The 25,785-nt window shown below is 56.2% G+C and overlaps 1 protein-coding gene across 8 annotated transcripts in view; it reads left to right on the top strand.

Annotated features, from left to right (window-relative positions):
- Positions 1-25,785, top strand: part of SHANK2 (SH3 and multiple ankyrin repeat domains 2) — a 559,847-nt gene that overhangs the window by 332,462 nt on the left and 201,600 nt on the right. For all 8 annotated transcript variants that reach the window (XM_046643796.1, XM_046643794.1, XM_046643795.1 and 5 more), the window contains one exon: positions 21,979-22,054. In XM_046643796.1, coding sequence (XP_046499752.1) covers positions 21,979-22,054 — 76 coding nt within the window. The remainder of the gene's footprint in view (positions 1-21,978; positions 22,055-25,785) is intronic.

Genomic DNA, 25,785 nt, shown 5'->3' on the forward strand with positions numbered 1-25,785 from the left:
GACCTGCGGACGGCATACGTTTCAGCTGTGGGGGCAGGGGAGGTGAAAGGACACTGACAGCGTGAGATTATTTCCGTATGTGCATGCTTGGGTACCACCAGACGAGGAGACAGAGTAGATAAAGGATGCTTCTGCACAGAATCGCCGAGACTGCCCCAAATGGCGATGGATATGCGCACCTGGAGGGGCCCCGCCAGCAGTGTGTGGGGTTGGCGAGCAGTCATCTGAAAGCTCTGAACAAACAGAGGATGCTCTGCCCTCCATGCTGGGGGCGCTGGCATTCCTGAGGAACTCAGCGTGTATTTAATCCATGACCAACGCTGTGTTTTACGTGACAAGAATTTAGGGTCTGTGCTCAGAGACCTAGAAGAAGGCAGCTCTGCCCACCTAGAGCCGGGGACCTTCGGAAGTGTGTGGTGCCGGGAACCCACTGCAGACTGTCCCGCATTCCATCCCTGCCTTGGCCTGCTAATAGTGCCTTCCTGGCACTGGGACGCCCACACTCAGCCCCACGAACCTCCAGCCCACCCGCAGGAGACAGGGCTGCCCCCGTGAGAACACCGCTGGAGGCCTTGCCGCTCGGAATTCCACCTGCAGCTGTGTTGGAAGAGAACAAAGCTTCCCCGGAAAATTGGGTTTGCATGACGTTAACATCCAGTTGGCCCCAGACCCCACCACTCCCTATTGTGCTACACTTGCTTCTTTACACACAGCCTGCCTTGCCTGCCTGGGGACGTTTGAGTCTGTGATTCCTGCATGTAACTCTGGTTCGTTTATTAAATCCAATAGACAGATACTCCTTGAGAACTGATCTCAAGGCATGCCCCCACGCTGGATCCTGGGGAGGAAGCATCAGAGGCAGGACAGGGAGGGTGTGCCTGTGAACAGCTCACAGTCACTGTGAGCTTGAACCCTCGAACACTCACACCTGTTAACTGTGATACATGTGAAAGGGGACTTGAGGGGGCTCCTGGGCCCTTCCAGGAAGGAACGGCAGCGCCCTGGGAGCCCCAGGTCTGGAGGGGTTGTCTCAGTACTGCCCGGTGAGGGGAGGCATCCAGACGTCCCGAGCGCCGATGGGAACTGAGAGGAGGGATGCGAAGAGGAGACACTCGGGCGAGACACCAGTCCAGCCTCCGGGGAGTGAGACCTGGGCTCCTCTGGGTTCTGGAAGGAGAGAAGGCTTTGCGCTGTAGATCATTTTTCCCAAAGAGAAGAAGCCAGAATCCCCAGCCTGTCTCTATAACCTCCCCACTATGCGTGCGCGTGCGCGCCTCGGGAACGTGCAGCTGCCACTCTGCCGGTTTCTAAGTAATCAGAGACAGGCGTTTGGCCGAGCAAAGAAATGCGTCTCACTTCTTCAGTCCTTCCTCCCAGGAGGCTCCCAGGATCACGGCCACCGCATGGGTGGGATGGCTGCGCAGAGTCTCGTTGTTCTGTTCCTGGCGCACGGGAGCCTTTCCCGCCGGAGAAAGCCCTCGGAGCTGCACGCACGCCCCGGTGCTGTCCTCACGCCCCGCTTGGGGCCGTTGGCGCTCTCGCCGTCCCCGCTCCACCCACGGGGGGGTCTCGGTCTGCTCGGGCTGCCCTAACAAATACTGTGGTCTGGGGCTTCAACTATAGACACTTCTTTCTGCAGTTCCAGAGGCTGAAAGTCTGAGATCAGGGTTCCAGGGTTTGTTCCTGGTGAGGCCCCCAGCCTGGTTTGCCGCCGGCCACCTTCCCACTGTGTGCTCCCTCACCTGGTGGAGAGAGAGGTCTTAGCTTTTCCTCTTCTTATAAGGACACTAATCCCATCATGGGGCGCCACCCTCGTGACCTCATCTAACGCTAGCCACCTCCCAAAGGCCGCATCTCCAAACACCACCACGTGGGGGAGGGTTTACGGCTTCAACATAGGAATTCAGGCCTGGGGGTCTGGGGACATGGGGGGACACGGGACAGTTCAGGCCACAGCATGGCACAGAGTTTCAGTGGCTTTCTTAGAGTCCCAGAACCGACGGGTGTCAGGGAGGAGATGCACACCCACGTGCTTATGACCACAAGACCCCAAGCTAATGCTTTGCCATCTCTGGAGGTGTCAGCGGAAAGAAAAAGTCTGTGCGACACCCTTGGGTGTGGCACTTTCGCGATAAACCAGTTGGATGCGTGCCGACCTCGACACAATGGTGATTGTGCTGTACTTAACAATTTATGAGGTGCGTTCGAGCATCCAGCAGGTGTGTTGGGGCATCTGCGGGGTGCAGCTCTGGGAGTGTAGTGGCGTCCGGGTCAGACTCGCCTCTGCCCACGTGGAGCCGCCTTCTGGCATTCTCGTGGTTTTCAGGCCATCCTCCCAAGGGGACGCATTCTCGCCCATTTCTCCCAATGGCGAAGCTGAACCTCAGAGAGGGTGAGAAACTTGCCCAAGGTCACAGATCGGGAAAGACAAGCTCTCCACTCAGAGCTCAGCCTCGGCCCACTGCCGGCATCCCCATCAGCCTGACTCGGTGGGTTAACGACACGAAAGGAGATGGAGACCCCCCCCTCCCCCTTTCACGTGCAGCCACCAGCTCCTCACCCTCTGGAGACACAGGTGCCTCCAAGGACGTGAGCCTCTGAGATGCCGAGCACAGAGGGACACGGGGCTAAGGGCTGCGGGGGCTCATGTACCGCTGCGTGGAGCCCTGGAGAAAGGGGCCGGGCTTTTTGGCAAATTTCCGCACTATTTTTACCCTCCTGTCTCTCCACTTGTGCTTCCCACTGACTCCCTCCCAGTGTGCGGAGGCAGCAGCCCCTGGACCCCTCGCGTGCCAGGCCAGGCTGTCTCTCTGACCCCCTCGTTTGCCCAGAGATCACTCAGACTGTGGGTGGAAGGAAGGGGCTTCCAAGAAGCAGGGATCCACTTAGGCATGAGGGTCTGTGGCAGCCCACGGAGCTGCCAGTGGACAGGCCTAGGGAACGGCTCAAGACTTGCCTGGACACCCCAATTCAGGACCGGTGTTTTATTTCCTAGGAGCAAAACCCACATTGTCTTACACACACAGCCCACCTTGGTCTTCATTCCCAGTGGACAGCTGAGAGCCGTGCACGTGGCAGCATAGTACCCAGAGTCCCCAGGAGTGCCGGAGCGGGGGGTACGGAATGGTGGATGGGCACACGGCTGCGTGGAGACACACAGCCTCCAGTCCCCGCTCCACCTTTTCCTGCTGTGTGACCTTGGCAAAGGGTGAGTTATACCATAAACTCTGTATAACTCGTGGGCAGCGATGTCGGAGCCACGCCGTGGAGGGTGTGCAGGTAGCCAGCTTTCGTGCTCTTCACGTTACTGGTGACCGTAAGAATAATAATAACCTCATAACAACCCTAACGTCGCTTTTTACAGATAACTCGTTGTTATCCCAAATGACAAATAAAGAGAATTGGAACATGCCCGGGTCATGCAGCCGGGGATACAGCAAAACTGGGGTCTGGTTCCTGGCAGTCATCCCACACAGGCCCCCTTCTCTGGGGTACGAGGAACATTCGTTGGGAATCCCCAGTCCTTACGAGCCATTTTCTAAACAACAGTAAGCCTGCAGCTCAGAAGGGTGAGGGTCTTGTCTGAGGCCACACAGCGAGCTCACGGCAGCCATTTAAGAAAAGAAAGCCGTGACAGATGACAAAAGGCGTGAGAGTCCCCCGTCTCCCTCCTGATACTTCCCTTCTCAAACGAGGTCCCGAGTCGGGAAGTGCTCCGAAAGGTGAGGAGTGAGGGGGACCTCGTCTGGGAGGAGGCAGCCCCACCCCAGCCCCAACCCTGGCTCCAGCCTGCCGCAGACCGCTCACCACCAGCCCTGAAACAGAGTTTACGGCGTGTCTGGGAATTTTTACCCCAAATCCCTCCAAACCATCTGGCCCCCCAGGGATGCATGGGCCGGCGGAAGGCATAACGGGCGCCTTGGGCCCGGACCGACTTGAGATGTGGTCCCTTCCTTTGGCGTGGGCTCAGCGGGGTCACGCGGCCAAAATGGACTTCGCTACCCCGCTGTCCACTCCACGGAACACAGGACTCTGAAACCCAAGACCGAGAGAAACCTGAGGGTTAGGAAATGAGAGCGCCTCAGAGTGTCACCCGGGCCGCGCTAATAGCCGGGTTGAATCATTTCCCTCTCTCCGCTAATGGCATGCGTAATTGCGCTGGTTTTCCAGGCGTCCTTCACCCGTACTTATTTAGACTAGTGACTGATGCATTGCCATGGAAACCGGCACTAGGAGAAAAAAAAACGTCCCCAGTACAGTGGGAAGTGGAAGGATTCGGGCTCCAATCTGGAGCTTACAACTTGTGTCAAAGAGCCGAATTTCCAGCCGCTGCCGACGTGCGGTCTCCAAAAAGTCAAACTGGTGAACCCCACCGTGGATCGAACGCCCTGGAGCCATCTTTCTTCTTCCTCTGATTTTTCTTGCCCCCCACCCCCCGCCTTTTCTTCCACGATCCTGACCCTGGAGGGGCTGCAACTTTTTTCCTCTCGGATGAACAGACAATAGTAGATGAGGCCGGCCCCGTGGACTCGGTCTCCGCATGGACCCAGAGGAGCGGCCGGACCAGCCTGAGTGACATGGTCACGCCCAGGTTAGAGACGATGGCTGAGAATTCACGGTTCAAGAAGAAAGTTCATTTCGGAGGTACGGTGCCACCTCCCCAACCTGCTGCGGGTCGGCGTGCTGAGTCTTTGTTCTTTGCAGAGTGGCGGGCTGGAGAGTCGCGGGGTGCTGGCAGTCCTGCTGGCGCTTGGTGAGACGGGCGGCTGGCTGTGTAGGCGATCGCTTGCTTTGCGCTTGGTGTGTTTGAGAATTCCTGTCTTTCTGGTTGTTGGGGCTTCTCGGGAGAAGGGTGTTGTTTCCGTAACGGCTTTCTCCTGCTTCCGATGGAGAAGGGGATGCCAGCAAGTCACCCCGAGGGACCAGGCGTCTCAGGTGCCGTTAGATCCAGGGGCCTTTCTGTGTTCTGGAGTCCCTTTGAGCGGCCAGTGGATTTTTAAGAGCCACTCAAGCATCTCTTCCTCGTCAGCACCGTTGTGTACTCTCGAAGGGCGGGCGACGGCATTGTGAGTCGCTGCCACTTGAACGCATAGATTGTCTAGGATTCCTAAGTGTTCTCCCTTAGCTGCCAAACTGTAGGGTGAGTCTCTCGTACTGGAACGGGGTGTGCCTCCCAACCAGTCCAGCCTGCCCTCCTCCAAGAAAGCATGGCGAGTTCGGTCGTTAGTTTTGTCTTTTGAAATCGAACGGACCGTGTGCTCCTGCGGCATTGTAACGGTTGAGATGCGCCGACACCGTATGCATGTTCAGACTGCATTGCTCTCTCTCCAACTTCCGTAGTAGCTTGATACCAGCTGCCCCGGCCAGGGAGCTCGGTGTGACCTGGTCGGTGTGGATGCCTCTCCTTGACGGAGCCCCCTCATAGATGTCGCTTTAAGATGTGCAAAGACAAATTGAACCATGAGCTGTCGAGACTCCCCTCCCAGTCTCACCCGCTGGTCCTCACCCGCCCGCAGACCCTGGTGTCGGTCAGTGAGGTGTAGCATCTTTTAGGGGCGCCCGACCTCTACAGCTTGGCGGGTTGTGGGGAAGAGTCCCCAAGGGGTCAGCCCCCATTTTTAAGGTCATTCTGAGGATGGGTCTTTGTGTGATCTGTTAGCGCCAATGGGATCCACCCAACCCTCCCCCAACCCGCCCCGATCCTTCCAGGGAGGAATCCAGCAGCCCCTTGATCCTGCTCTCTGGTGAGCCCAGGATCCGATTGCCCGGATGCCCAGCTGTAGAGTCGGCTGCCTTCCCACACCATCAGGGCGGTTTCCTGGAGCTCAACAGGTCCTTTTTTTTTCTCTGTGTCCTATTTCCTAAGCCTCAGATGCCAGTGTCCCTAAAAAAGATTTTAAAAGACTAAAAAGAATCTTGCCGCCCCCAGTCCATTCCTGGGTTTCAGTCCAGCTCTGCTGCTCACACTTACGTGCCCTTGGGCTTCGAACTTCGAACTTGACCTTCACCTTCCAGGCCCCCCGGTGTCTGGGGGAAGATAACCCATCTGGGAGGGCAGGAGGGGCGTCGTGAGGACAGAAGCAAGCTGCCCCAGGTGGCCGTTCTGCAGACGGTGGCTCTCATTCTCATGGGTTTCGTGCGAGGTGCTGTGATCGGCCAGGGAAAGAGGCCTGCTGTGAATTAGGACCTCAGACCAGGTCCTGGGCTTTGGAGGGGCAGACGCTGGGCGGGGGCACTGTGCTGGGGGAGCGAAATGGGGATCCGTCCAGATGCCCTGGGAAGACAGAGAGAGGAAGGCTTCTGCTCCCTCGTGGGTCCGGCTGGTGGATCCAGGGCCAGAAAAGTCTTTTCGAGATCCTTACGTGTAGTGAAACACCGTGCCCTCCCACACGGTCACTCCAGCCCTGGGCCACTGGGGCCAGTGGCATGTCAGCCTCCCCCAGCCAGCCCTGGCCACCAAGCGTGCCCTCTGGCTGGAGAGGGAAGCGAGAACTATGGTGGGAAACGGGGTCCTCCTCGATACGGACGCTCCGACCAAGCTGAGCAGCAACGTGCCGTCCAGGCACCGAGTCCACCATTTACTGTGATTACCCCTTAAACTGCCAGCCTGGCTCTGTGTATCGGCATCAACGCTTCCACCTAGCTGCCTGGGCTGACTTTTCTTAAAGCATTCTAATTACTATAGAGTAGAAACCAGCTCATTGACAACCAGCAGCCTTAGTCATCTGTCCAACCAATTTGGGAGGGTGCGGATGGGGAGACGGCGCCAGGAACTGAGCTCAGCTTCCCAGCCAGTGGTGTCCCAGCCTTGCGTAGCCCAAGAGAGGCAAGATGGGAAGAGGTGAGCAAAACAGGGCTGCAGACCACCCCCCATGAGCACTGGGTGCCCAGGGCAGGTGGTGCCCGCTGAGGGATGCAAGATGCAGGAGAGCAGGAATGGAGAGCCGAGTGTCAGGAGGTGAGTCCCTGTGGTGTGACCTTGGGCAAGTCCCTACTCATTCTCCAATGGAGGTCCTTAACTCCAAGGCCTGTGGTTCCAGGCTCTTCCTGCATTCCCTGAGAATTCTCAAGTGTAGCGTCGTAAAGCATTATCTACAGCGCGCTACTCCTCTCTAAGGTGTGTCCTTTAAGAATGCAACGGGGAGGATGCAGTCGCATGTATGGCGTGACCTTGAGTCACGGAGCCGGGGTTCGGATCCCAGCCCTGTGCTTGTGAGCTGGGCGACCTTGGAAATCATCCAGCTGCACCCGGTTTTCCCCTGGGTAGCACAGACTTGCCTCGGGGAGCTGCTGCGTGGTTACAGCTAGGAGCTAGGGGAGCAGCCTAAAAGCCGGCTCCATCACTCAGGAGCTGTGGGACTTGAGAACGTCATTTCACCTTTCCGCACCCCAGTGCCTCCTCTCTTAATGACAGCGCCTGGCTCCCGGGGCTGTCGGTGGCTTTGCAGTCGGGACAGTGCTGGGTTGCCTTCCAGAAACAGACATCGTAGAAACTGAGCTTTGCTCATCGCACGCAATGAGAAGACGGGGGCCACACCCCAGCTCTCTCTTCCTGCCGCACATCCTCCGTCCTCCCAAGGGGGCAGCGTGGCTGCTGAGCCGCTTCCACATTCCAGAAGGGAAAGGGTACTCTGCTCTGGGGAGGCCTGGTTTGGGAAAGGAAGCCCCTCCCAGTAGACACCTGCTCCCGTCTCATTGGTGGGCACCCAGCCACGAGGCCACTCCTGGGCGGTGTTGGGAAAACGGTGTTCTTGGCTGCCCTGCCCCTATGGGGGAGAAAGGAGGGAGCCTTGGAAAGAGCTGTTGAGTGAGCCAACAGAGAGCGTTTGTCAGCGCAGGGCGGAGGGAGGGCTCTCCTCCCAGGTGTGCGAGGCAGTGCAGGGCAATGGTTAGGACCAGCTCAGGAGCTGGAGCAGCTGGCTGGGAATCTCAGTTGCTGCTAAAGCCCAGTGGCTCTCGCTTCCTCACCCTGGACAGGGTCATTCCTTACCGAGCAGGGTTTCTGGGAGCATTAAAAGGAGTTCTTGTGTTTTGCACGTAGAACAGTGCATGGCGCATGGTAAGAGTTACCTACGATGGTGATGGCGGGCGATGGGGCAGGACGAGGACGGCGGTGGTGCTATGCCTGGCGCCTGGGCTTATCTCCCTCCTGTCCTCTTCCTGGAGCTCTGCCTCCGGAGGCTGGCCTCTCTCCCGCTTTGGGTACTCCTGCATTCTGACCATTTTCCAGGCATCCCAGCTGAGCCACAGCCCTCACGCCCGGGCGCCCTGGAATACCTAGCACGTGAGGGCATCGCTCCTGTGGCTGAGTAGAAGCTGGTGCCGGTGGGCCTTGGTGGGTTGGGACCCAAACCCGCTGCCACGAGAGGCTCCAGGAGGGAGCACGCAGCTGCGCCCGGGGAAAAGATTGCTTCGTGAAGTTACAATTACAAAAGCAGCTTTCCGCTCACTCGGTAATGCAACTACTGTTCATTCCTAAGGTGTTTTCTGTCAGCTTACAATACAACCGGCAATTGACTGGGATGAGCCAGAAAAAAAAGCCGTGCTGGGTGTGTCCAGCTCTCTGCAGTCATTTCTGTTTATCTGGGAAGGAGCATCCGCCCGCATGCCAGCGCCTTCTGCCTTTGGGTGTTGGAGCCTGTGGATTTGGCTATTGCAAGGTGCCCGAGTGTTTGGGACCCGTCGACATGTGCCCTGAAGGGTTGGCTACGGCTGGCACTCCCCGTGCCCACACACACCCATGCCGACTTAGAGAGAATTCAAAGCTCGTGGTTATTTTAGAAAATTTAATGCAGCCCCTTGCTGCTGGGTCGTCCCCGGGAGGTGTGGATGCTCAGCCGGTGTTCCCAGTCCTGTGCAAGGAGGGAGAAGTGGTCAGATGGTACAGCCGCATACGTGTGCACACACATGTGCACACACAGGGAGGGGCAGAGAGATACTCCGGGGAGCTGGGAATAAATAGAAACCAATGACTCAGTTGCTTGTTGGTGCCATAGCCACCATATAGGCCGTTCCAACTACCGGAAACCAGACGCTTCCGCGGGGTGGGGAGGTGGGAGGGAAGAGCGTGGCCCCGGGGCACGTGGGCCTGCAGACGTGCAAGGAAAAAAAGTGCTGTCCGTTGTGCAGAGCCCGGTCCTCTGAGCTGAAGGAGGAACCATCGTGCAAGGACAGAGCAAACCAGCTCACGTCCGGGATAAGGACCGTGTCCCGCCATGTCACAGAGGACAAGATGGGGTGTCAGAAGGATTGGGCGCCCACGTTGGGTCTCACTTGAGTTCTGGCAGACCCAGAATTCGGACTGTGCTCTGTCTTGTACCTGCGACCAAGGGATGCATTTCCTGGAAAACCACTGCTCTTTCCCTTGGGTACTTTCTGACCTGAAAGCAAGATTCTGAGCTCCTTAACTAGCACGGATTTAAGTAGTTTTCTGAGCAGGTCTCACCCACCTGTGCCTCTCTGCGGTTGTGGTGGGCAGAATAATGGCCCCCAAAGATGTCCACGTCCTAATGTTTGGAACCTGTGAATGTGTCGGGACACATGGCGGAGGGGCAGTCAGGTCACAGATGGAACAGAGGTCGCCTATCAGCCGACTTTAAGATAAAACGATTATCCTGGATTATCCAGGAGAGTCCAAGGCAATCCCAAGCCTCCTTAAAACTGGAAGAGGGGGCACAGAGTCCAGAATCAGAGTGATGGGGTTTGAGGACGCGACCCACCTTTGCTGGCTTTGCAGATGGAGGAAGGGGCCACGAGCCACAGAATGCAGGCGCCCCTTGAAGCTGGAAAAGGCAAAGGAACGACTTCCGTCCTGGAGCCTCCAGAAGGAACCAACACCGCCCACACCTTGATTTTAGCCCAGCGAGACCTGGGTTGGTTTGTAGCCGACAGAACTGGAAGAGGACGAATTCCTGTTGTTTCCATCTCCGTCCTCAGGTGGGCGTGGTGTGGAGTCCCTCTGTGCCTTTCCCCTCGCATTCCGGGGCTGCACTGGGCCCCCGGAAGGTGCTGCACAAGTGACCTGCAGCTGATTTAGCAAATAAACGGTGGAACCGAGGCTGCCAGGGATATGAGTGTGCTAAGTGTCCCTTTTCAAATCAAAGTCTGTGCCCCACAGTGGGTTTCTCCGAGGTGAGGCCCGTGACCTCCATGTCCTCGGCGGCAGGCTCGGCGCACCTGTTAGCAGAGAACCGCGATCTGCAGTGGGGAAGCTGGGCCTGGGACCCCAGTGTGCTGGCTCCGTGCTCAGTGCTCCCCACCCTCTGCCCCCTTCTGTGCCCTGCTCTGGCACCAGCGAGCCCGTCACAATCTAGCCTGCCCCTTTTTTTGCCGGCTGGGGTCTGGCCTGGGTGGGAGGTGACGGTGAGCTCGGAACCATCTGCCAGCCCACCGTGGTCCTCACAACCCGGCCCCACAAACCGATGTCCGGCCGGCCTGTCTTTGTGCCCACTGCTGGCTTCTGCCCGCGTTCCTGGCTGTGTGTTTCTGCACTTTTTAAGGAGCCTGTCGGCGTCTTTGGTTTTAAAAAAGAAAAGTTATTTCTGTCTTCATCCCCGTCGGTAAGTTCTTTCCTTCTTGTGGTTCCGATCCCGCTTTTGGCTCACCAGCCCGTGGTGTCGTCTCCACGGCGTCTGATTTAAAACATGCCGGAGATGGCAGGAGCCCGTGTGGGAGGGCGGCGTGTGGCTGCAGAGCACCGGGGCGTTCGGAGTTTGACAGCCCGGCCACGCTGCACAGCCGGGTGGCCCGAAGCCTGTGACATGGCAGGGGAACCGCCAAGCAGGGCTGGCCCCATCACGTCGGACTCCAGGCCAGCCACGGAGGGGGCGCCCAGGAGCTGCAGCCTCCCCGGTGAGGGAACAGGGCTGTCCCCACCTGCTCAGGTTGCCGCTCCTGCGGTGTCTGCCTCTTTAGGATGAGGAGCCAAGAATGAGAGTCAAGAGAGGACATGGATCAAGGGGTGGGGGGGATAGTGGGGAGATGATGGGGAAGGTTCCAGAGCTTCACTTTCCCCTCTGTCTCTCTCCCCTCTCTCTGTTTCTGTCTCTGTCTCTCTGTTGCTTTGTCGCTCTGTGTCTCTCTCTCTCCCTCTTTCTCTATGTGTCTGTCTCTCTATCTGTCTCTGTGTCTCTCTGTTTCTGTCTCTTTCTCTCTATGTCTCTGTCTCTATCTCTGTCTCTGTGTTTCTCTGTTTCTCTCTCTGTTTCTGTGTGTCTCTCTGTGTCTCTGTCTCTATCTCTATTTCTGTCTCTCTGTTTCTGTCTATCTCTGTCTCTCCCTATCTCTGTTTCTCTGTCTCTGTGTCTCTTTCTGTCTCTCTGTCTTTGTGTCTCTCTGTCTCTCTCTCCCCTTTTGGTGACGTGGAAGCTAAATCTTCAGAGAAACAGACAGAACTCTGAAGAAACCTGTAACCCCAGCTCCACCAGTGTCTGTGCTGCGAGCAAGTGACCACCAGCTGAGCAGCTCTCGACACCGGCCGTGGACTGGCTCATGGCTCTGTGGGCCAGCAGAGCAGGTGGGCTGGCCTGGATTCCGTGCTCAGGGTCCCTTGGGGCCCAAGTCGGGGTGTCACCGGGCTGGGCTTTGGCTGCAGCCTCTGGGGAGAACCCGCCTTGAGCACGTTGGGTTGTTGACGGGATTCAGTTCCCCTGGGCTGTAGGACGGGGGCCCCGTTTCCTGGCGGACTCTCAGCTCCTGTGGGTCACCCACACTCCTCCTGTGGCCCCCTCCGTCCTCAAACCAGCCAGGCCACCTCATGTCCTTCTCAGGCTTCGAGTCGCTCTTCCCTTCTCCACAGGTGGAGAAATCATTTTCTCTTAAAGGGCCCATGAGATCAGGTGAGTCCCTCCTGGATCTTCTCCTTGGGCCGTACAACCTGACATTATGCCGGGAGTCACGCCGGGGGTGACGGTGGTGGCCTCGTCTTAACTTCTGCCTGCAAGCCAGCCTCGTACGTCTCCTTTCCCCCCACTCTCTCTCCAGCCCTTCCTGTTTCGTAAAGCCCTCTCGTGTGCCCTTCCTCGGCCAAGACGGGACAGGGGGACGCAATCCTCTGAAAGAACTCTTCCCAGTTCAGAAGTCACCTCCAGCCATCACTCACTCTCAGTCTAGCCACTGTGTTGTTTAATAACCTTCCCAGGATCCTGGGGCCACTTTCATGTGTTTTCGAGGCCTGAGCTGCATTGACGCATAATTTAGCTCTCCGTTCACCTCGGGACGAATCTGTCAGAATTCACATGAATTTGAATTCCTTCTTTCATATATATATATATATATTTTTTTTTTTTTTTGAGGAACATTAGCCCTGAGCTAACATTTGCTGCCAATCCTCCTCTTTTGCTGAGGAAGACTGGCCCTGGGCTCACATCTGTGCCCATCTTCTTCTACTTTATATGTGGGACACCTACCACAGCATGGCGTGCCAAGCGGTGCCGTGTCTGCACCCGGGATCTGAACCTGCGAACCCCAGGCCGCCAAAGCAGAATGTGTGAACTTAACTGCTGCACCACTGGGCCGGCCCTCTTCTTTCATATTTTAAAAGCTTCCCAGTGGTTGGCTTGGCAGAGGAGCTGTAAATCCATATTCCTTTGATCTCCTCTTAAGGGACACGATGCTGCCTTATTACAACTTGTCCGTAGTTTCTGGGTTTTTGGTCAATGGACAAAGTAAATTTCGGATATTGTGCTTGAGGAAATGAACAGAACGGAGCAGAAAGAACAGAGAGCTCAGAGCATCCTCGTACATGATCCTCCCTCATGGCGGGCCAGCCGAGGCAGCGTGAGCCCGAAGTGTTTCATCTTTGCAGTTCATCTCTCGTCTGTGGCCAATCCCAGGGTCTTTGTCATGGAGAAGAGACACCTGGACTCTGTGCATGTCCAGTGCCCTCAGTGTGGTCATTGTTAACTGCTCTTGGACGAGAGATAATCCAGGAATGTCGGCGACTGGCTGGGACCATGGTTCTCATTGAGGGGTATACTGCCCCCTAGGCTTGTTTAAGACCATGTAGGAGGGTCTGCTGATTGTCACAGTAAATACCAGTATTTAGGAACTGGAGGCAAGGATGCCCAAAGCCATACAGTATCTAGGACCACCCTGGCTAGCCCGCTATCGTGGTAGACGGGCCACCAAGCCAGGCCCTGTGATGAAACGCAGAGACACCATCACTGTCCGCTTGGGTAACTACCGTTTCTACCCAGAGCAGCAGTAACCGAAAGGCAACCTTCTTTTGGTTGCAGGAAACTTAAAACCCGCGTGAGCTGGGTTACATGAAGAAACGTGCTCCACTCTGAGGATGCAGGGGCCTTTCCTGGGCCCCAAGGGCAGGGTGTGTGGCCCAGCCTCCCCTGGTTCTGGAAACAGGTTCTGGAAGCAGGACGGGGCCTTGTTGGGAGCCAGGACTGCTCAGCTGCCTCTCTCCAGGGCCACACGTGCATCATCTTTCCCCCGGGCCTCTTGCCTCAGTCTCCCTCCCTCCTCCCCCCCCCCCCCCCCACCGAGTTTTCCCACAGTGACAGCCTCAGCACCTGAGTCGAGATGGCCTCAGTTCAGACAGGGAGCAGAGACTGTCCCACTTCTAATCCAGATGCCCAGGACAGGGTCTGCTGGACCAGGCCTGGCAGCTCCGACCAGGGCGTGACATTCCGTGTGCAGATATGGTCGGGGTCTTCTTCTGTCCAGAGGGCAGAAGGATGCTTTTACAGAGGGGTGTAGACAGGCAACACCAAGATGAATTCCCAGATAACGACAACAGCCGACAGTCCTTGACAGCCGCTCGGGGCCCAGCGCTGGGAAAGGGACCCCCTTAGAAGCGTGATTGCGTTTCCTCCTCACCACAACTCTGTAAGGCCCATTCTGCTCTGGCCCCATATTACAGATGGGGAAACTGAGGCTCAGAGAGGCTGTTTCCTGCCCGGGGCCACGCAGCCAGAAGGGACTTAGCCTCACGTTTGCTTTGTCTAAATGCAGGCTGTCGTGGCCTGTCTTCCCGGCCGCTCCTGTCCACGGGCATTCTGTGAGCGAGGGGACCATCCCACAGGGAACCTGGCTTGGGATAAGGGGCCAGCGTGTTCACGGTGGCCTCGGCCCCACGTCGGCCTCGTGCCCTCTCAGCGGGGCTGTCTCCTGGCCCTCCCGCCCTCCTGCTCCCCACCTGTCCTTGTCAATTATTTTTTGCCATTTCAGAGTCTTAGTAAGTCCCTTTGAGAAATCTCCTCTTCTTATATCCTTTTTCAGGAACTGTCACACCTACGGGTCTGAGGCCATTGGATTCTCTGCGGATGCCCCACCCTGGCTTCCTTGCCAAGTCCTACGGGGTCCTCTTCCCAGGGGCTCCGCAGAAAGGGCTAATTTTAAATGCCGACAGTCTGAAGCTTGTCATGCAATCTGTCACTCCGTTCCCTGAGTCGCAAGAGATATAGGGGATGGAATTTCTAGGTTTCCATGTAGATTTTTCTAGGCCATTAAAAAAAAACCTTTTAGGGCCCATCAGCTTAAACACGGCCTGCGGGGGCGCCCGGGCGCACGGCCCTCTCCCGGGAAGGGGGCAGCCCCCAGTTACCTTGTGGACTGAGGACGAGAGTCGTGTTGAGGGGTCAGGGCCTCGGGAGTCGTTCTGTCCAGCTGTCTGGTGCCAGAGTCAAAGGTCGAAGGTTGAAGGTGAGGGCCCGGGAGGTAGAGCGAGAAGGTCATGTGGTCACTGCCGAGGCCAGGACTAGAACTCAGATTTCTCAGGTCGTGGGACAAGCTGCCCCACAAGGTCTACTCCTCCAGCAGACGCCAGGAGATGCTAAATTCAGCATTGCGTGCTGTGTCCTCAACCCGTCACAGTCACACCCAAGGAGGTGAAACCACCAACGGGGAATAGGAGCAGAGGGTCCAGGGGCGTGTGGTTGCTGTCCCTTTGTTCAGTTATGGTTCCTGAGCATCTCCTACCTCCCAGGCTGTGGTCAGAGGTGGGATAAGTGCAGTGAACCTGAGCTGGAGAAAGAACCCTCCAGACAGTCTGGCAAGTGCAAAGGCCCCGAGGTACAGATGAGCTCGTCATGTTCAAGGAACAAAGAAAGAGGCCAATACGGCAAGTGTGGAGTGATTGGGGAGGGGAGGGCAGAAAAGCAGGCGGGGCCACGTAGCATCAGGCCCGTGTCATCAGGGGACACCTGGATGTGATTCTAATTCCATTGGGAAACTGTTTGAAAATGTTAAGCAGCAAAGACACAAAGGCCTTGGTGCCGAAAATACCCGGGTCTTGGCTGTGGTGGTCATGAGGGCTGCTCATCAAACATTTCTGGCTTTCTTCCCCCTGGGCACGTAAGCGACATCACCTGATTTCCATCTTTTGTAAATTGTAGATTGCTAAAGGGAGGGACAAGCCTGGAAGCAGGGATACAGGAGGCCACTGCAACGGTCCGGGCGAGAGATGACGGTCATTCAGACTAGGGTGATAGTGACTGCTGGCCTCCAAGCTGTGTGTGACTACAAACATTTCTTAACACCTGCTGTATGAGGCATTGAGCCTGGCACTGGCTAAGAGGGCAGGCCTGGTTGCAGACAACTCGTTTCTTGTGTTCAAGAAACTTCTACATGGTTAAGGATTCACACAGGTCAATAGTTCCCTTTCGGTCGCTTATTTTATGTACCTCCTTTATCATAAGCAGAGAGGCCGTTTCCTCTGAGGCACGTCAAGGCATGTGCTACTGTTCCACGCTCTGTGCATGTTTACTGGGACAGGTTCCATTGTCTGCTGGGGCTTTTCCACTTTCTCCTGGAAAGTATGGGCATTCTCCCAACCGGGGGGCAAACTGTGCCTTTGCCTTAATTTTCTCTGGTCTTCCTCTCCCTGCTTTCCAGGACTCTTCTGGTTGCTGGGGACAGAAAGCCAGCACTGCCAGGCCTGAGAATACATGGAATGAGCTGGCTCCCATGACCGAGAAGGCCATGCGTGGTCTGCATCCGTCAGCTGGGGCTAGGTAAAGCTGCCGTAACAAACAGGCCCTAATCTCGATGGCCTAAAACCCCAAAGGTTAATTTCTCACTCATGCTGCATGTGCTTCCTGTGTCCCAGGGGACTCACGTCGGGACCCCGACTGATGGGCCAACCACCATCTCAGATGTTTCGGTCACCATGCCCACAATGCTGGGGGCGGGGTGTCTTGCATTGGGAATTAAATGCTCCGTCCGTCCAGAAAGTGACATAAGTCACTTCTTCTCAGAACTCATTGACCAAAACTAATTTCAAGGATCTTACGTGCCCAGGGGGAAGAAAGCCAGAAATGTTTGATGAGCAGCCCTCATGACCACCACAGCCAAGACCCGGGTATTTTCGGCACCAAGGCCTTTGTGTCTCTCTGTCCCCGACCTGGGTTCTCAGCCCTGCCTCCCGCTGGCTGAATGCTAGCTGCATTTTTAGGTTGCTTCTCCCTGCAGTGTGGTGTGGTGGCCACTAGCTGCCCACAGCCCATGTCCCTGGACTTATGCCCCATAAGGAAGCCAAGATCACCGTCCTTAGCATCCAGACCACAGAACATCTCAGGAAAAGGCCAGCTGGCCCTGCAAGGGCCATGGGTCCCTCAGTACCAATGACAGGGTCCAGAGAGAGTCCAGCAGGATGATGATGGCCAGCTCCTCCAGGACCCCCACGTGGTGAAGGGAGCAGGCGTTTCCCCAGGGAAGGAATGAGGGCAGACAAGATCAATGGATGTGCCACAGCTTGGGTGGCTGTTTCCTGGCCATCGGCTGTGGTCTCGAATGATGAGATGCATTACTGTGTTGCTCTAAGCTCTTTTAGCTGTAAACAGCAGGACGCTAAATTGTCTTAAGCCCAAAAGGAAGTGTATGTGATTTGTGTAACTGAAAAGTCGGGTGCGGCTGGATGCAGGGGTTCCAACCATGTCATCAGGGCAGTCGGTCAGTCCGCCTCCCTCCCTCCACCCGGCTGCTCTGCCGTCCTCTGTGTGACTCATTCTCGGACAGCGTGTCGCCCCCCATGGTGGCCTCAAAAGCAGAAATCCCAGCAGTAAGATTAAGGCCTCATCGTCACAGCTGGGTCACATGCCTATCCTCTGAGGGACGGCCTGCCAGGCTGCACTGCCAACCAGGAGCCCAGGGCTGGGCGGTGGGGGTGGGGACGGGGTGAGCAGCCTCACCTGACCACATGGCTGGGACGGGGAAAGGGCTGGACCCAAAGGACAAAGGAGGGGCATCCCCAGGAGAAGGGGAAGCCTTCTCCACGTGGACAGTGATTTTAAGGGTGTGGCTGGCCTCTCATTTTAATGCAAGTGGAGGACAGAGGGTGATAGTGTGGGAAGGAGGGTGGAGGCAGATATGGGGGCCCTGAGGTTTCCTGTTGGGACCTCTGGAGGAGCCCTGGGACCTGGGACCACACCCAGGAGGCTGAGGTGGGATGCGTTGGGTGTGTGAGTGACCAGGCTGGCCGCCGTACAGCCTCCAAATATGCCTGTCCATGGCCACATCCGAATGACGGACGGCTACCCCGGGACCTGCCAGCCAATGGACCCTTGCTGCCTCAAGTCCCCTCGAGGCCCCAGTTCCTCCAGATGCATCCCATGGGGGCCCTCAAAGAGCAGGACGCCTGTCCCTTTTCCCGACATTGAGGCAGCTGGAGGCCCCAGTGTCTGCCGCTGGCGTGCCCTGGGATGGTGGGGTCTCAAGACAAACCTTACTTAACCACCGCCTGCAGGCGTGAGGCATTCTGGGAGGTGTGCGACAGCAGCACGGTCACCTTCTCAGTCCCCGGCTTGGCATATGGTGTCTCCTTTGTCCCTCCTGCTCCCGGTGCTGGGCAAGGGCAGGGCAGACCCAGAGACACACGGCAGGGGCCATTCCCGCCACAGCCATGGGGGCTGGTGCAGACTCCTCCGGACACACTGTTGCCCTGGAGACCTGCTGAGCTGGGTAAAGCACTGGGCACCGAGGGGGGGCCCCATCCCGGGCCTGGCTGTAACGTGGGGAGGGACAGGGGCTGCACGACGCTAGACTCGCAGAGGCCAGTATCTCGAAAGTCCATACAGCAGCCTGGGTTCCAGCTGAGGCCCGGATGCCGCCTTGAAGAACCGGGTGCCTTTTTGCTGTCATCGATCCACAGGGATGCTGGCCTGGCTTCTGACCTCCTCCTGCTCCTCCCCTCTGCCCAGGCCACACTGTTTCATTTGTGACTCACGTTTGTGTCAGTGAGGTCCAGTGAGTCTTGGGAGGGAGTCAGCCCAGGTAGCCAGCAGCCCCACCTCCCGACACAGTGACAGCAGGTCCCAGGGAGCCAGCAGAGGCCAAGCCTGGACGTGACGTGAGGCGCGCACCCTAACAGCGGGGGAAGGGGCCCAGGAGCCATTTAGCCCACCCCTTGTCTTCCCAGGTGGGGAACTGAGGTCGGGCTAGGGCGAGTCCACAGGACATGGCATGGCAGGGTGAGGAGGCCACCTGGACTTAGGCCCCCTCCCAGAAGCCCCAAGTGGACGCTGACACAGGAGACTGTCCTGTGCAGTGGCTCTGCCACTTGCCAGCTCAGTGACCTTAGGCAACTCACTCAACCTCTCTGAGCCTCCTCTGATGATGGTTGTGATGCTGATGATATGATGATGATGATGGTGATGATGATATGAAGTCGATGATGATGGTGATGATGATGATATGGTGATGGTAATGGTGGTGGTGATAATCATGGTGATGACAGTGTCCCCCCAGGACCCCTTCCCTGCCCCCTAGGGGCGTATCCCAGAGCAGTGGTATGACCGCCTCCAGAAGCCAAAGGACAGGGAAGTCCTGTGCAGGGTTCTTCACAAAGCGGTCAGAGATAATATCCTCCCTAAAGATTCTCTTTCTTTTATAAAATAATTATGGTAACAAAGAGAGACTTAGTGTTTTTAAGTGTCCTTACTGAACCAAATTAAAAACTTGGTAAAACTTGAACAGGTCTATACCCTTCCTTCCTTTGTTTAAAATTTTATCGGTCCATGAAATCCCGAAGTCTGGGACCCACTGGCTGACCCAGGAAAGGCCCCTTTCTGAAACATCCTTTTCCTCTGGTAAACACAGGCACGTGTCCGCACGCACGCTCTGTCTGCTCCTGGAACCTGGAACCTCTGACCTCAGCCAGGGGCGTGCACCAATCAGCTCTCAGCACCAGTGGTTCCCTAGACAACCAGCACAGAGCTGGCGGGCGGGGATTAAGCAACAGACGCTATTAAGAGTAATAATAATAATTAACGGCCAGTCCCCGTGGTCCTTCAGCGGCTTCGTGAACTACTCTGCTTAACTCCACAAAGAGGTTCCAATCCCATTTATCCCTCCGGGCCTGTCGCATCTGTGGGCCCCACACAGATGTCGCGGGGCTGGCCTGACTAGATGCATTGCCTGGCCCGCGTGCTCCCTCCACACAGTTATCTGACTGCTGGGGCCCTCAGCCCAGCCCACGGAAGGTCAGTGTCCCTGGGCTCCCTCACCCCACTCTCAGGATTCTGAGCCCCAGAGAACAGAGCTGAGTCTCCTGTCCCTCTGTCTGGGGCACAGCGCCTGGCTCCCAGGTGGGCTTGAGGATTGATGACTAGAATTGAACCCGGGCACTATGCAGGATGCCAAGGAGGAGGGGCAGGAGGACACAAAATGTCTGGGCATATTTGGTCCCAGTGACAAGCACAAGGGACGTGCGTGCAGCTCGGCTGGAGCAGTGCCCGGCCTGGCCAGGGCCCCGTGTGCTCAGGCCGCCCTGGAGGTATGCAGTGTGTTTTATTGGCCAATTTACAATGGGATGTTCAGATTAGGTCAGCAAGCCTTCACATTGGGTCTCTACCAGGAGTGAGATGCTGGGGGTGACATGGAGAGAAGTAAGTCCAAACCCCCACCCATGAGCACCATAGAATGCCCAGGGACTTGCATCCTCTCCAGGGGTCAGATAGTGTGGTCTGGTGGTTCTGAGCCTGGGCACTGGAGCCCGTCTGCCTGCCGGGAGTCTCATCCTGACCCTGCCTTTTAGTAGGGGTGTGACTGCCTGGGCAGTCTTTGTCATCACCAGCCATGAAAGGGGTCCAGTCGTCCCACCTCCCTCGCTGGGCTGCTGTGACCAGCGAGTGGATGAGTCCAGATGGCCACAGATCAAGGACTCCATCAACATTAGTGAGGACGAAGATGGTGATGAGGTAGCAGAGATACGCCGAGCAGAGGCGGGGTGGCTACCTCCACGGGGAGGACTCTCAGGGTCCCGAGCAGGAGTTTGAAGGGTGGCATAAAATGGAGCAGAAAGCGAGGGGCCGCCCCTGGCTGGACTCGCTCTGGTCGAGCCTGCTGAATGGCATGTGCACCCTCTCACTGGAGGGTGATGACAGTTACATGAGTGAATACAGGAGCTGCACTAAGGACAGGGCCTGGTATGCAGTAAGCGCTCAATTAGTGTCTGTGATGATGATGATGGTGGTGGTGGTGAAGATGTCGCTGTTCAGGGAACTGTAAGTTTTCTATTCTCAGGGCCTCCAGGAGAGTGATGGGAAAGGGGTGGAGAGGCCAATGGGAGCCAAGTCACAGAAGACCCCAGCCCACACATCAGTTAAGGCAGCATTAGCCGCTGTAACAAAGAAATCCCTGGAGTGTAGCTTGAAGCCATAGAAGTTTGTTGCTCACTTTAACAGTTCAATGCACAGAGACCCAGGCATCTGCTAGATGCATTCTACCATCCTGTAGGGCCTCGGGGCGTGGGGGTTGGTCCCGACACCTTTGAGCTGGGAGAGGCAGGAAGAGAGAGTAAGGAGAGCACACTGGCTTCCATAGAAGTCAAGCTTGGTAGGGCCCCCCACCGAACCCTTGCAATGGAATGTGCTCACATTCCATTGGTGGGAACTGGTCACATGGCCACACCTGGCTGCAAGGAGAGCTGGGAAATGTAGTCCTGGACTGGACATCTGCTCCTCTCACCCCGCCAAAAGGCAACTCCGCACCATATAGAAAGGGAGCATGCTTATTTTGCTGAAAGGGCTGCCTCTAGGCACAAAAGGAGCCGAGGGGTATCGCTCTGACCTTCTCAGGACCCTGACATTTGTTCCCATTTGAACTGAGAATTTGTGTTTGAGGGTATGAATAAAATCCTTTCACCTTGAACTGTAGGATCAAGGAGACTGACCACAGAGAGGAGTTTAAATGAGATTTTGAGCTTTTTTTCCTGAAGTCCGTTTGCATAATGTCTCTGTATTTTTTTCCAAAGTTTAGGAAGGAGATTGTCTGGGAGACTATTTTTTTAATATTTATTAATAATATATATATATATAATAATAAGACTGTACTTATTTAGGAGGAAAATATCTAAACCTGCGTGAATCATGAGCCGCCGTATTTCTCGTGTGTGTGTTGTTGTCTGTTTTTTCCCTCCAGCCCCGAGCTGTCTATTAAATCTAATTACATCGTTCACATCATTTCCCATGAAATTTACGTCTAAATCTGCTGAGTAAGGGAAGCGAGCAGAGAACTTAATTAGGAATGTTAATCATGTTTGTTCGTTTTTTTTTTTTTTGTAGGAGAAAGCAACTGTAATCAGAAAAATAACAATAAACATTGTTTTTTCCCAAAGGCAATCCCTCACAGGTTCTCAGATTTGCTGGAAAGCTCAGCAGCATCACTTGAGAATACCGTTCTAGCGGATTCCGTGTGCCCGTGGGCTGCTGCTGTCCCAGCTTGAGCTTGCATGCCCCTGTCTTCTTTGCAGAGTGCTTCCTCCTGCGTCCTCCACAAGCCAAGGACCCCAGGACTCTGGAAGGGAGCTCCTTGACTCTTCAGTAGTCACCCTGGGGCTCATATGCATTCCCCAGATTTTGCGAAGTTAGACCCCCGAACGAGGCTTCGTCTTCCTCCCAGATCTTTCCCCAGGAGAGCGGGTCTCACCTGTCGTAGGTCAGATAAGTGAGAAGCCCCGCCAGCCTCGCGTGGTTTCAGCAGTCAGGGACCGTGACTTTTCTAAACGATGTCTCTCTTCCCTCTGTGCAGAAACTCGTGCAGACCGCAGCAAGAAGCTCTTCAGGCATTACACGGTCGGCTCGTATGACAGCTTCGATGCCTCCAGGTAAGATGTGTTCTTTTCAGGGCCCCCCCTGGTCAGAGATGCTCGTATGTGGCACGAAAGCACTGGACCATTCTTGCATGGAGCACCCCTTGACTTGCTTCTCCCTGTGTGTCCACCACGACCCCCTGGACATGGTCTACGATTACGGAAGCCACCGTCTTCCAGAGAACCTGCCTGAGAGGTGGTCTCCGTGCCACCCGTGGTTTGGGATGTGGCTGGAGCACACCTGTGGGGTGGCCCCAGGGAGAGGGCTGTCTTTCCAGGAGGAGGAGAACCCAGCATTGTTTTGGGGGAAAGCATTACAAATGTTAAAGATGACAACCCCTGGCCACAGGAGCCTCGAGGCAGCATCCCCCTAGGGGAGTATTCAGGATGCTCCGTGTTTCCGTCTCATCTGCATTTTCCATGTTTGTTTCTGCCACTGAGTCGAAGTTTTTGCACGTGGAAGGCTCATCCCCCTTGCCGGGCATGACACTGATCAAGCAGAGAGCACCTTTAAGAATGGCGAGTTTGCTTTCTGGCTTCTTTAAAAGGGAGATTGTTTGGTTCCTGCAGAAAATCCTGTACCTTCAAGATGCGGCACGGGGCGTGGGTTGGAATTTTCCCACAGACTCGTGCAGCACACCCCACGGAGACATCCTCGGGGCTCCGGGACCCCTTCCTGTTAACTCGGGGGGAGGTGGAGGCAGGCCGGGCTGCCGCGGGGCGAGGGGCAGCACCCTGTTTCAGAGCATCGGCTCCACAAACAGCTGGGGAATGAGCAGCATTTCTGACCAGTGTCCCTGTTGCCACTGGAGCTTCTGCGGCTCTTATTGTCCCCAAGCGTGAGGTTTCTCTGTCCCTTTGCTCTGTCACCAGCACAAGTCCCTACACTGGGAGCTGGAAGGGTGTGGAGAAAGGCCTCTCTACATTGAGAACCTGTCCCTCCACCCAGATAGAGGTTCTTAGTGGACGGTGAGCTCAATGAGAGTCAGCCCGTGATGCAGAGACGGGAAGGACACGCGGGCTGCAAGACCCGATGGACGGGAGGGCCCCGTTCCCCGCCCTGCTGGACGGCCATCCATGGGGCGTCTTCTGAGAATCCAGCCATTTCCTCCAGAGAAGGTCCAGGCTGGGGAAGGACCTGGACACCCTGCCCTCGGTTCCTCAGTCCTGCCATCCAGGGCCCCCGGTGGGATGTGTGATGAGCAACTCAGACCTGTTCTCTTCTTTTATTTAGTTTTTGTGAGGAAGATTGGCCCTGAGCTAACATCTGTGCCAATCTTCCTCTATTTTATGTGGGATGTCACCACAGCGTGACTTGATGAGTGGTGTTAGGTCTGTGCCCCCGATCCAAACCTGTGAACCCCGGGCTGCCGGAGCGGAGTGCACGAACTTAACCACTACGCCACTGGGCTGGCCCCACTCTAATTTTTTTTATTGTGGTAAAATATGCATAAAGTAAAATTTACCATCTTAACCATTTTTAGTGTACAGCTTGGTGGCATTAACTGCATTCATGTTCTTGTGCAACCATCACCACCATCCATCTCCAGAACTCTTTTCATCTTCCCAAAGTGAAATTCTGTCCCAATTAAACACCAATTCCCCATTACCCCCCCCCCCCCACCCCCTGGAACCACCTTCTGCCTTCTGTATCTATGAATTTGACCACTCTAGGGACCTCATTTAAGTGGAATCAGACAATATTTGTCCTTTTGTGACTGGCTCCTTTCACTTAGCGTCATGTCCTCAAGGTTCATCCAGGTTGTAGCATGTGTCTGAACTTCCTTCCTTTTTTAAGGCTGAGTAATATTCCGCTGTGTGGCGATACCACATTTTGTATATCTGTTTATCTGTCCACGGACGCTTGGATTGCTTCCACCTTTAGGCTACCGTGAATAGCGCTGCTGCGGACTTTCATGTACAAGTAGTTTGTGAGCACCTGTTTCCAGTCCTTTCGGGTCTATGCCTAGGAGTGGAGTTGCTGGTTCAGCCTGGCTTTGTTGCTGGGCTGTCCCGATCACTTTTCTCTCGCAATCAGAACGTACTGTAAGAGGAATCCTGCTCCCGGCAGAGGAGCTGTGTCCCCACCTTCAGGGCGCTTTGCAGCCTTTCCAGGTCTTGCTGAGATTGCCCACACTTTGACCTTGAAAGGCCAGGTTGTGAGCCGTGGCCTGGCCGTCAGCACAGCCCAGAAGAGACACTCAGAGGCTGGTGGCTTCCAGGGAGCCACGCCTGACCCTGGCTTCTCCAGATGAGTTTTTATTTGGGTCAGAGGCATCATTTCTGCTGCTGCAGGAGGCTGCCTGTCAAAGTGGACCCTGGGCACATGGTCACGGTCACCGCGCCTGTCACACTTGGCTTCTGTTCTAGGAAGGAGGGTGCCTGAGGCTCAGAGACCGCCTGAGAGCTGTTGCCATGGTTACTGCCAGGGCTGTCCAGGCTGGGGGTGGGGCTTCGGGTGAAAAGGGGGCCTCTGAGAGCTGGAAGGGGCCGGGCAGCAGTTCGCCCGCAGGCTGTGGCTTTGGCGGAACCATCTCCCCACAAGACCCGGTGTCAGCAGAGGGCAGCCGTCAGGCCGCCCTTCGCGTGTGCGTGTGCGTGAGAGTGGGCGTGCCTGCACGCTCAGCATCTGAAACAGGCGGCTCCACATTCGGGGCTGCTTCCCCACAGAGGAGCCGTTGAAGGGCCTGACTTGACTGAGCTGGGAACAGAGAAGATTTTAGGGCCAGGCCGGCTGGGTCACATGTCACGTGGCTGACAGCAGGACCAGAACACACCAGGGACGCACACTGCCGACAGCTTGTCTAACAGAAGACGTGTGGGACCATCGTAGCTGTTCAGTGATAGAACGGAGCTGTGATGAGCTCCCCGCCACTGGAGGGAGTCAAGCAGTCTGCATCCCTGTGTCTTGGTGCCCAGACGAAGGTTTTTGTCTTATGTGTATACTGACCACCCGCTCGGTTCCAGGACCTGAGACCTCAGAGGAAAGGGACATCTGGCCACACCCGGGTCAACCGATAGCTTCTGAGCGAATGGTACAAGGTCTGGCCTTGACCGCAGTGAAGGGATCAGGCTGGCTATGGGCCTCATGTGCCGAGATGTCACAGTGAGAGGAGTAAGAGTAACAAGGGTCGCAGTATTTATTAATCTCCCACCATGTGCAAGCCGCCTTGCATTGATGTCAGCGCCGCTGACTGCCGACCCTGCCAGCGACCTTGTAAATCCATGTCATTTTCCCCTTGGCAGGAGCATGGAAGCAGAGAAAGGAGGGCCACGTTAAAGACCTGGCCCTCGGCCACACGAGTGTCTGAGCCCGAGGGTAAGGTCCGGCTGGCCTGCATACAGAGCCCTTGTCCTCAGCCCCCTTTCTCCCAAGGGGAAGATGTTCCCGCCCAGGGCTGGCCAAGAGATCAGCCTGGGATTGAGAGAAATTGGTGAGGACGAGAGCCCAGATTTTCTGTCGAGACAGAATCATCAGCTCGTAAAGTGTGTTGGGAGGAGAGAACAATGATATCGGCTTGGTCAGCATGGGGCCCTGGAGCTTTCCCATAAAGGGGGCGGCGTTAGCCTGTGGGGGGCCTGCCCTGTCCCGGAACTGACCTTATCCAGATGGGGAACTTGGCAGGGGCAATGGAGGGCGGGCAGCGAGGAGCTTGCAGAGCCCAGCTGGCATCGTAACCCAGGCGACTGGCGAGCGTGGGTCCCGAGCGGGTACCGGAGTGAGAGGCTGCCCGCCGGCTCCTCTG

The sequence above is a fragment of the Equus quagga genome, chromosome 17, assembly GCF_021613505.1.
Source record: "Equus quagga isolate Etosha38 chromosome 17, UCLA_HA_Equagga_1.0, whole genome shotgun sequence".
Classification (NCBI taxonomy): Eukaryota; Metazoa; Chordata; class Mammalia; order Perissodactyla; family Equidae; genus Equus; species Equus quagga.